Source organism: Delphinapterus leucas, chromosome X, assembly GCF_059928025.1.
Source record: "Delphinapterus leucas isolate spDelLeu-1000000601 "Yukka" chromosome X, BTC_Dleu_Yukka2, whole genome shotgun sequence".
NCBI classification, from domain to species: domain Eukaryota; kingdom Metazoa; phylum Chordata; class Mammalia; order Artiodactyla; family Monodontidae; genus Delphinapterus; species Delphinapterus leucas.
This window is the reverse complement of record NC_143150.1, coordinates 67,504,672-67,516,085: the sequence shown is the minus strand read 5'-3', so window position 1 is coordinate 67,516,085 and position 11,414 is coordinate 67,504,672. Positions and strand designations below refer to the sequence as shown.

The 11,414-nt window shown below is 41.4% G+C and overlaps 1 protein-coding gene across 2 annotated transcripts; it reads left to right on the top strand.

Annotated features, from left to right (window-relative positions):
- The first annotated feature begins 5,494 nt into the window (after nt 1-5,494).
- On the top strand, nt 5,495-9,986 carry PBDC1 (polysaccharide biosynthesis domain containing 1). 2 transcript variants are annotated; one of them, XM_022580869.3, is made up of 6 exons: nt 5,495-5,611; nt 5,702-5,767; nt 7,365-7,424; nt 7,925-8,065; nt 9,018-9,129; nt 9,453-9,986. In XM_022580869.3, the coding sequence occupies exons 1-6, from the start codon at nt 5,582-5,584 to the stop codon at nt 9,704-9,706; spliced, it is 663 nt and encodes a 220-aa protein (XP_022436577.2). In that variant the 5' UTR covers nt 5,495-5,581; the 3' UTR covers nt 9,707-9,986. The 2 variants fall into 2 exon arrangements, with proteins under 2 accessions (XP_022436577.2, XP_022436578.2); XM_022580870.3 differs by having other exon boundaries at nt 5,496-5,608.
- The last annotated feature ends 1,428 nt before the right edge of the window (nt 9,987-11,414 follow it).

The following is an 11,414-nucleotide window of genomic DNA, read 5'->3' as shown; positions in this document are numbered from 1 at the left end:
TGCATTGCTTGTTTCTCAAAATACTAGAATTTCTGAGTCCCCAAAGGCTACACAGGAGAAGGGTTGCTACTTCCATACCTCTACATGCTTCTTAACTATGCATAAGGTTGAAGGGCCAAACTTGCCTGCCAGTTCCCCTAGAGATAGCAGATTTTATCTGTGAATTCTGTTGATAGGGTCCATCCCATATTTTGCAGATTCCATTCTTTATAAGACATTGCTGCTTTCAATTTTTCACTTTTTTTTTTTTTTTTTTCCTGGACAAGGAACCTGAATCGTCTCATGGTCCCTGGCACGGTATTCAGAAATCATGCGAGGCTTCTGACTTTCAGTTGTGCTGCAGGGGGCAGCAGGGAGCAGCCCATCATTTCTTTATACAGCTGCTTAATAATGATATAAAACAATACAAAAAACATAGGTTCCATAAATTGAACAGGTCTCCTAAGTTAGGTTAGGTTCCACACTACATCATTAATCTCAGAATAACTCTACAACTTAGGTAGTTTTCTTCCCATTTAATACTAAAAAAAGAAAGAAAGGAAAGAATAAGACCCTGGGCAAAAACACTAAATAGAGGTATTAAAATTCAAGGTCTAAGTTTATCAGTAGCAGGTGTTATGGATACTGAATGGTGTTTCTTGAGTTTTCCTTCCTGAAAAGCAAATCTGTCTATCGGGTATGAAAGAGCAGTAGCTGGAGTCCGTGGCCAGCCTGGCAGCTGGCCAGGACTTATGTCAGCACCCCTGGGAACACTAAAGCTACTTTTGATGGTAAAGGGGTAAGAAGGAGGTGAGATTGTGGACATGACACAAAGCTTAGAGGGCCTTATGGAGACTAGGGAATGGCTGTACCTTTCCATAAGGGAGAGGTATTGGTGGTGTCAGTGTCATGATATGAACCCCTGCTGGCCAATGCACCCCAAGACAGAGCAAGATTCAGGGATCTGTGAGCCCCCCGCCCCCATCATGTCAAAAGGGACACAGTGCATTGTGTCACCTCCTGTAACAACTGTGTCAGGTTGGCCAGGATGGTATCCTAGGGGACCATTGTACTTTCACTTGGCCACAAAACAGTCCTAGAATATGATCACCACTCTCATAGGCAACAACTTCAGCAAGATGGCACCAGCCATCTCTTTTACCTGTCCCCTGTTACGTTTGGTAAATCAGGTTTTCTGCTTTCTCAGAATACTCTCTCACATGATTTCTGACCACAGTCCCAGTTTTTTTCCTCCAAGAGTTTGGTCACAAGTTTCAAGGCCAACCGAGTTTGGTTTCCTGTCTGTAGTCCAATAGACAAAGAACCCATAAGAACCATGCCCCTGAAGATGATCTGACTATGTTGCTAGTCAATTCATGTTTAATATCTCGCTGAGCTCATTGTCCTAGGACACCCTACTTCCTATCGATTGTGGCTTCTAGACTGTCTGCATGAGCTGGACTCTGTTATTTTTTTTTGAGATGTACCTTGTCTGATATTACATTTATTATACATGTTGCAGATATGCTTGACCATAATGTGTATTATATAATTATTGGTTTCAGGGTTCAGGATTTATCCATTAAATCAAGTTTGTTCACATGTTGCTCAAAACTTCTAAATTCTTATTAAGCTGTTGGCTGTTTGAGCTGTCAGTTGCTGAGAGACATGTTAAAATGTACCACTCTTTTAACGGATGTGTCTATTTCTGCTTGTAATTCTTTCAATTTTTGCTTTATGTATTTTGAAGCTATGTCACTCCAAGGTTTCTGGGACAAGCTCGAATCTGGGAAGGCATCCTAAGGTCACTGTTGCACTCCCTCCTAACCATAGAACACACCCTGTGGATGTGATCACTTGAGAGGTCATCTCTAGTATCCTGTTTTCACATGAAACAGCCTCATAAGATGACAGGGGTCAACTCCTGTAGGTATCATGAACCACACCTGTCACAGCAAACGCCTTTATTATCCAGATTTTATATATTCATAGTAGACGAACTTACATGGTTTCTGACCATAGCCCTATTTTCGCTCCCAGGTTTTAATGGCCAGTTTCAAGGTCCTTCAAGTTTGCTTTCCCCGTATAGTCTGACAGCCCCGTATAGTCTGACATATTTTTAGGGAGTGTCTACATGGCTTCACCACCTGCAAATAGCAGCACTCACCCAACTGCCTTGCCACTGACAAACTTATATTCAATAACGTGAGATGCCTTCCTCTACCCCATGACACCCTAGCTCCAGCAATTATAGCTTTCGTCTTCTCCACACCCCTGTTATCCCTGGCATTACAGACACCTCAGCACCTTAGTCAGGATTGGTGATGCCTTTGGCTCCACACATGGCATGTCTACATCACCTGCCTTAGAAGGAAGCTGAAGGTCAACTCAGTGGTGCCCTTCCAGAAAAGAGAGGGAATCATCCCAGTGGACTTCCATCTCCAGTTTTCTTACCCCACACCAAAAGGTCTTTCTTTCTTTGATATAGTTCTTGAAGTCCACCACCTCTCCCCTTTTATGTACCACCTTTTGTTCCTGGCACATTCCTCTTTCTCTTATTTTAACATCCAGCTACTTTGAGTCCATCTGAAACAATAGGTATGGGCACAAAGGCCAGTGCTTTTTCTTATACCTCTGCCTGGGCTGGTTCCTTTGCCTGGCAGTGGGAAAGGCTCTGGGTGACAGTTTTATCTCCTGCTCTTTGGGGGTACAGAAGCAGTTGGCTTTTCCAGTCTTGTGAAGACCCAATTCTTGGTCTCTGCAAGTATCTAAGGCTGTGAGTACTTGACTGGTGAGAAGTTCCCTTATTTAAAAAAAAAAAAAAGTCCTAACAAACAAACCATGCACATACTATACATCTTAATAGATTTCTTTTTAATTTAGAGGCAATGAATCTGCCCAAAACATTAAAGAAAATTACCTAAGTGCTTCCTCAGGTAAAAGGTTACTTGTGTTTTTTGGTATTCTATCCATATGCACTTGTTATGCATTGATTTGGCCATCATTTGGGGCTACCCCTCCGTTTTCCTGTTGTCTATTGACCTCCTGGTCAGGCCTCCACATTCACTAACGTTTAGCATCCATCTGGATGACCCATCTTACATTCAGACCGCTGGGTTACATACAGAGTGCTATCCCTGAAGAATCATGTCCTCTAGTTTGACCTGGTCCCTGAAAACTTCCATCCATCTCCTTGTCAGACTGCTTCTCCCTCTCCTCCGAGCTGCTATGCAGGACTTCTCAAGTCATTCTTCTCAAGACAAGACTTCAACACATTCCCTCTTGCTCTCAGCTGCCCTCTCATGCTTCATAGAGAAAACAGAAAGCATCTGATGGGAACACCTCAATTTCCTGCTTATGCTGCCTCTCTTCATTCCATTTCTCTGGAGATACACCTAGCTCACCCTGCAGGACGGTCTTTTGTATAAGGCCAAGTCCCCAGTACACTTAAGCCTCTCTAAACCTAACATCATAATTTTAAAAGTCCCTGAGGTTCCTCAAAAAATTAAGGATATAATTACCACATAATCCAGCAATCCCACTTCTGGGTATAACTCCAAAAGTATTGAAAGCATGGTCTTGAAGTGATATTTGCACAGCCATATCCATAGCGACATTATTCACAAGAGCCATAAGGTGGAGGCAACCCACGTGTTCGTTGACGGATGAATGGATAAATCAAATGTGTTGTATACATACAATGGAATATTATTCAGCCTTAAAAAGGAGGGAAATACTGTCACATGGCAACACCATGGATGAGCCTTGAGGACATTATACTAAGTGAAATAAGCCAGTCACAAAAAGACAAATAGTATATGATTCCACTTATATGAGGTACCCAAAGTAGTCAAAGCCATAAAAACAGAAAGTAGTACGGTGGTGGCCAGGGGCTAGGGGATGGGGAAAATGGGGAGTTGTTGTTTAATGGGTGTAGAGTCTCAGTTTTGCAAGACGAAAAAGTGCTGGAGATCCGTTGCCCAGCAACGTGGATATACTTAACACTATTGAACTGTACGCTTAAAAATGGTTAAGATGGTACATTTTCATGTTCTGTGTTTTTTAACCAGAATTTTAGGAAGTCCCTGGACCTCATGTCTCTTTCTAGCTGCAACTCTTTGGAAGAATGCCGTATGGTCATTGTCATCTCTTCTTTAACTCCCACTCCCTTCTCAACCCACTGCCCTCTGACTTCTGCCTTCACCACTCCACTGAAACTGCTCTTGCTAAGGTTTTCAAGGACCTCTCCAAGTTTCTGGGCTGAGGGTACTCAACCCAGGGTATTGGACATGGTTCACCACTTCTTTCTGGAAGTTCTCTTATCGCTGGCTTCTGTGAGACTCTCCCTTGGTCCTTTGCTGATGTCTCAATGATAACTCCTTTTTTTTTTAAGTCTTCTTTTCTTTCTTGCTATCCTCTCTTCTTCCTAAATAGTTCTGTCCTTGGCCTGCTGCTCTTTGTGTCTTTATAGTTCTTCATGGTTTCACTGGGACAGCTCAATTAAACCTGGAGTATCCACTATCAGATTTATATCTCTGATTGGATCTCCCTCTGACTAGTCAACTCCATCTGAATGTCCCATAGGCTCTTCAAACTCAACTCCTGAATTAAACTCATCATCCCTCCTCCTGTGTTCTCTAGCTCAATGGCATTTATCCCCCAAACCTATTCTGAAACCTGGGAGTCATATTGGAATCCTAATTCTTCTTTATCCTCCATATCCAATTAGTCAAAAAGCCCTATTGATTCTATTTCCCTTATTAATTCTCAATGTCCATCTCAACTGTCAGTGCCTCAGCTGAGGTTTTTAATCACCCAGTGCCTCCAAGTTAGTCTCTCTGCCTCCAATTTTGCCTTCCTCAAATTTTTCTTCCAGAGGGTGCTTCAGTGACCTTCCTAAAACTTGAGTTTGATCATGAGGCTGGCCTACTTAAAGGCCTTCAGTAGCTTCCCATTGCTTTTAGGGTAAAGTCCCAACTCTCTAATATTCAGCATACAAAGCCCATCTGCTCCCCCAAAATCATGATTGATGACAGGCCCATGATCCAAGGTGACTAATTCTTGGGGAAGTTAGACGCCAGTGGAAGAAGACGAAATCTTCACGGTAAACATATCACCTTAACAGAATAATTCTTCCTTGACCTACTATCTACTCCATTGCTTAACTGCATTCCTGCTTGTAACTTAATCAGTGCCTGGGGTTTTGGGAACTTTGAGTTGTGTCCCCGTCTGAATGCGCGTCCAAGCACAAGTGGAGAATGTAAATTCGAATCTCTGCAGGGCACTCAGCGCAGTGGGGATGGGAAAGTTGCATTATTTTAACTCAGTCTTTTCCCATGTTCATCGCAGATATTACTGACTGTTCAACCACTTCCTGGCCGTCAAGCAGCCCAGAGTATACAACAAAGCCACACCTTTGCGCAAGGCGTAAGAGGAGGGGCAAGGAAGTACTGCCTCCAGGCGAGGGAGAGGGCACGCAGGCGCAGCCGCAGTCGGATGAAAGCCACTCTTTCCGGCTGTCCCTTTTCAATGAACCTGGAACTGCGGAAGGAGCACGCAAAACGTCATTTCCGAACTGGAGCCACGCCTTGTAGGCTGCAACATGGAGGCGACCAGTGGAAATGATGAGGTGGTGAGACGCTGCTCTGGGGTCGGGTGAATGGGGAAGCCGGGCTGGGTCGAAACTCGAACTCTCCTTCCCCATCTCTGTTTCCTTTCCCAGATTTCCGGGGAACTGACGTCCGTGGCGCACGCTGTTTCTCTCCCAGCAGAGTCCTATGGCAACGATGTGAGTATGACTCACCCACGGTTTTACACGCACGCAGCTATCCTGGGATGTCTGCAGGGCCCGCCACGAAATTGTAACCCTCCTACCCAGATGGCTTCCGTAGACTCTCTCCACGTCTGCCAGAAAATGCGCCTTTCAATTAATTCTAATCCTTTTGGTTCGCAAACGCAGGACTAATGTCAATGGGAGTAGTTCCCAAACTGTGCTGTACTTTAGAGTTACCTGGGAAGCTTTTAAATATCTCGAAGTTCGGGTCGCAATCCATCCCAACTAAATCACCGTATCTGGGTGGTTAGAGTCAGGAATCAGTATTTTTAAAGGTCCCCGGGTGACTCCATTGTGCAGTAAGTTGCACTGGCTTATGGTGTATCTGGTTTAGATCCTTAAGGAGAAAGCACATGATGTATTTTGAGTTATAAGACACACGGACATGAAAATAGTAATAACACTCAAATAATAATGTGATGTATGGTAGATTAGTGAATCAGGGCATAAGATCCAAAGGAGGTTAGCCAAAGAAGAAACCCCTAAGGACCCAGACAGTAAAGGAAGACTTTGCTGAGGAAGTAGATATGGAACTGGATCCTCAAAGTGTAAGTGGACAAAAGATATGGATTGGCAGTCAGAAAAAGGGCATGGAGGTAAAAATGCAATTTTTTTTCTGGGGTCAGTGAAATAGATCCATCCAGTTGGAGTGGGAGATTCCAGTGGAACAGGTACTTGGTAAGGCTTATTATAACCTAGCCTGCTTCACGATATTGATTCATTTCTAAGTGTTGTAGGATAGGGAATTGGCTATCTGATGAACACACATGATGATTATGAAATTGTACACTCTTAAAAGTGAAGAGTAATATTACTTCTGTTATATTACACTGTCCTCTCAATAACTCAGTGGTGTATGTGGGTATTTCAGTTTTACAGTAATTTAACTCAGTCCTGAGAAGGTGATTTATCTACTGCTTTATGTAGTCTTCTACACTTTCACTAGCTGCTGGGAAAAGACAGCCAGTGGCTCATTTTGTTTATTAGACTGTGTAGGTAGCTTCTTTTGGTTGTCATAAAGACAAAAGAATTATTATATTGTCCAAACTTATTAGTCCATTTTTTTTTAACATCCAGAATCTTTTATTGGCCACTTGTATGCCAGGTACCAGCATCAACAAGAAAAAAAAAGGTGTTTCCACCTAAAAGAGCCCCTTATCTCTTCGTTTGCCTCTTCCTGTAGTGTTTCTCTCCCAACTCTGTAGATCTACAATCACAGATGAAGACAGCTACAACAAACACTCGATCAGGAGGCAAGAAAGCTATGGATAAATCCCTCCCAAGTACAGAAATATTAGTCAGCAATCACTATACCAATTGCCCAGAGCTTCACATACAGCCTCCCTTTAAGCCTAAGATTATCCCATTTTACAGGGGAGGAGGCAACAAGTTCCAAGAGAATTCAACCTTAGTCCAGTTTTTAACCTTTGACAGTAACACCAAGCTTGGTAGCCCTCTTGAGCATTAACTAGACATCCACAGACTTCCTTAATTTGTTCTCTAGTAGCAAGATTGGGTGATTTCTGACCTGGCATTCTTCACTCCTTTGCAGCCTGATATTGAGATGGCTTGGGCCATGAGAGCAATGCAGCATGCTGAAGTCTACTACAAAGTGAGTTGACTGTCTTCATTGTTAAGCAGAATTAAACATGTAATTTCAGCATATTGTGCTCTGCTAATCACCATTCTCAGCAAGTTAAACAGTTGTGTTTTGGAGATAATTTTTATTACTCTAAGGAGAACTGGGGCATGGAAGTCAGTTTTGCTTTGACAGTGAGGAGTTGTGCTTCTCTGCCCAGTGTTGTGTTGCTAACCCACAAAAGGATGCCTGGCCCATAGTAGGCACTAAATAATGTTTGTTGACTGAATGAATAATCCACAGAGGGTAACAGCCAGACATTAATAGGGCCAAAGGGGTTTGAATTGGTGGAAGGGACTGTAGTATATTATGGCCCTTTAAAATTATGTCATGATTTCATCTGGGACCTAGGCTGTCTATATTTTCTAATAAACTCTTCTGCCCTGAGAACCATGAGGATTTTCTGGGGAAGAGGGGACAGAAATATAGTAAATTAGAGACTAGCATCTTTACGTTGTCTTATTGTCTGGCAGCTGATTTCTTCAGTTGACCCACAGTTCCTGAAACTCACCAAAGTGGATGACCAAATCTATTCTGAGTTTCGGGAAAATTTTAAGAAACTCAGGATAGATGTATTGGACCCAGAAGAGCTCAAATCAGAAGGAGCTAAAGAGGTAAGAATTCTCTCTTTTAAATATTGCCTAGCATCTGACCAACAATTATTGACTGAATACATTTTTATACATTTAAACTTTTGGGGGGTTTGTTTTAAGGCAAATACCTAAAGCACCAGGGCTTTTATGCAGTTGTAATTAATGTGTTACTAAATGAATGTTTTTCTGGTTTATGGATTTTTCATTTTCATTGAATCTATTTTTTTTCCCCTTTGATTTGGACCTTTCATCCTCACCCACCTAGCTCTTTCAAGGGAGAAGGAATAAATTTATTTATGTGAGTACTTTAGCCAGAAGGCTTAGATAGAGGGTTGGCAAATAGAGGACTGAGAGGTGTTTGGATTCTCTGGATTTAAGATCATATTATCACAGGCCGTGGATAATTGGAAAACTTGTGTTTTGCATTGCTTGCTTGATTATGTTATACTTTTACAGAGCACTAAAACTCTTATAGTTAGGAAATTTTTTTCCTTGAGGGTAGACTCTCGGCTTATGAGGAATGTAAACTTTTAACTCTAAGCAGGCTGTTACTGATCTTTGGAAAATTGCCTCTATTGGATGGACTTCTTTCTTAAAATTTAACTTTGTGACTTTGGGCCAAATTCCTGCCTTCTTTGTCTCATTTGTGCTTCAGTGGGGATGAATAACCATTTTGGACTGAACTAGCCAATAACTTAAAACAGAGAATATACTTAAGAAATTAAAATTTAATTCTCTAGTCAAGGATCTAAGTATTTTATCAGATTAAACTATTGTTCATGTTGGGAAATACCAGCCTAAAGATACCAAAGATAGCACAGAAACTCATTGCTAGTGAAACTAGTAATCAGCTCAATTCTAGTCTCTTTCACTGTGGTTACTTTCCTTACCGGGGAAACGGAAGCCCCTCTCCTGGCCTGACTTCACCAGCCTCCTGCATTTTTTAGCTAAGATACCTTTTTTGCCTTTACAGAAGTGGAGACCATTCTGTTTGAAGTTTGATGGGATTGTAGAAGACTTCAACTATGGTACTTTGCTGCGACTGAACTGTTCTCAGGGCTACACTGAGGAAAACACCATCTTTGGTGAGTTTCTTGCCTCTGGGATTGTTTCTGTATAAGGAGAGTGAGGGATCTGGTTTTACTGATGAATCAATGACATGAATAGTTAGTTTGGGAATCATTTTATTTGTTATATCTGTAAAGATCATGTTACTGTATCTTGAGTAACTGTGAGGTAAGATAAGTATTTTTAGCATCATTTAGTATAGGATTAGAATTTACATCTCTGAATCTTATGACTATATTTGAATGCTTTGCATGTTAGTTCAACTTTGTTAATAGATTTCCAGTAGGTTTAGAGAAGTAACTGTGACTAGGACAAATAATCAATTCTATTCACCTTTCAGCACCCAGGATACAATTTTTTGCCATTGAAATTGCTCGGAACCGGGAAGGTTATAACAAAGCAGTTTACACTAGTGTTCAGGACAAAGAAGAAGAGAAAGGAGCCAACAGTGGAGGAGACGAAGGAGCCAACAGTGGAGGAGAAGAAGAGAAAGGAGCCAACAGAGAAGGAGAAAAGGAGAAAATCAACAAAGGAGGAGAAAAAGAGAAAGACGCCTACAAAGAAATCAACAAAAGTGGTGAAATAGCTATGTAAGGTAGACAGGGAACAGCACTCTAGAAGCTGTGATTCAGCTGAGCCTACAAGTACCATGATGCTACTTGCACAGGCCCCTATGGTGAAATGTATCTCCTTGTTCACTGGAAGGACATGCAGAAGGACATCTTTCTGGCCTAATCATCAGGAGCTGCAATGGTTGTTCTCTTGTATGAACTGGCTTGAACACTATTAGTGGGGTCTTAGTTGATGGTTTCTTGCTTCTCACCATCAGTCAAGTAAGAAATTTTGTAAATAAATTTCTTTTGGTTCTTATGACTATATGTCTGTGATTGACTTTTAAAAGGTATTGAAAATTATTTGACACTTGATTTTTTTTTTAGGTACATAATCTCTTTGTCATGTCTTATATAAAATGATTTATGCCTATTTCTTTTTTGTTGTTGTTGTTGTTTTTTGTTTTTTTTTTTGTTTTTTTTGCGGTACGTGGGCCTCTCACTGTTATGGCCTCTCCCACTGCGGAGCACAGGCTCCAGAAGCGCAGGCTCAGCGGCCACGGCTCACGGGCCCAGCCACTCTGCGGCATGTGGGATCCTCCTGGAGCGGGGCACGAACCCACGTCACCTGCATCGGCAGGCGGACTCTCAACCACTGTGCCACCAGGGAAGCCCTATGCCTATTTCTTAATGCTTCTCACTATTTCCTGTAGTGAAGTTCTCTCAAACCTGTAAAGTTGTATACGGTTTTGGATTAGAAGTCCTTACATAAGAATTGACTCTTGCCATTTGAGTGACTCTAGCTTTCTGATTTTATTTGATATATCTCTCAAAAGATTTGATAAATACTCTATGGGGATAACAGCAGCAGCCTGAACCTGTCACACTAGTGAACACAGCCCAGTTCACATTAAAGGAGCAGTAGACTGAACCTGCTCTCTCTTGTAACCTGCTTCTCTCTTGTAACCTGCTTCTCTCTTGTAACCAAGTTGTTACCTAAAATATAGCAGAAATTAATAAATATAAAGCCTGGTAGAGTGGCTTTCCTTTTATAATGCTGTGGACAATAGCACACATTTATACATTAATACAAAATGAACATATTTCTAAATGGGATTTTGTCAGACTCCAAAGATAGACCAATTGATTTTATATGGATGGGGGGATGTTCCTTCTCATCTAATGACTTTTAAGAGTGCATGTTTTCAGTTATCTTTACAAATGTATAGATTTGTGCGTGTCCCCATAGACATACTGACTTTGTTTGCTAAAACTAGCTAGAGAAAGCTGCAATGTTCATAGTGCATACAGTAAATAGTCTAACCACAGCATGATCATGCAAGGAAAGATTTACCAGAGGAGAGGAGGGTGAATGAGACTTGTTTTTCTCAGTGGACACAGGAGGAGACAAAAATTAAACTTAATTGATCAGTTGTCCCCTAGGCAAGAGCTGCACTAGAGATGCACAGTCAGCAGCAACAATTGGGCACAAAGCGAATAGGTTTCTCCATGAATTCTCTTTGGCGAGTTCTTAGAAATATTTAAAACATCTGTTAAAGTTTTCATTTTATAAAAATATGTTTTTTTAAAAGGTAAGAGAGTGTTAAATATATTAGGCAGACTTTTTGAGATGAAGAACATGCTTTACTGTATTAACTTTCTCTTTGATTTTACAGAGAATATGAAACATACTGTTGATAGACTGCTTTAGAGCAAGAGGCATCTGTCTAAGAACTAGGTTATAAAACCTG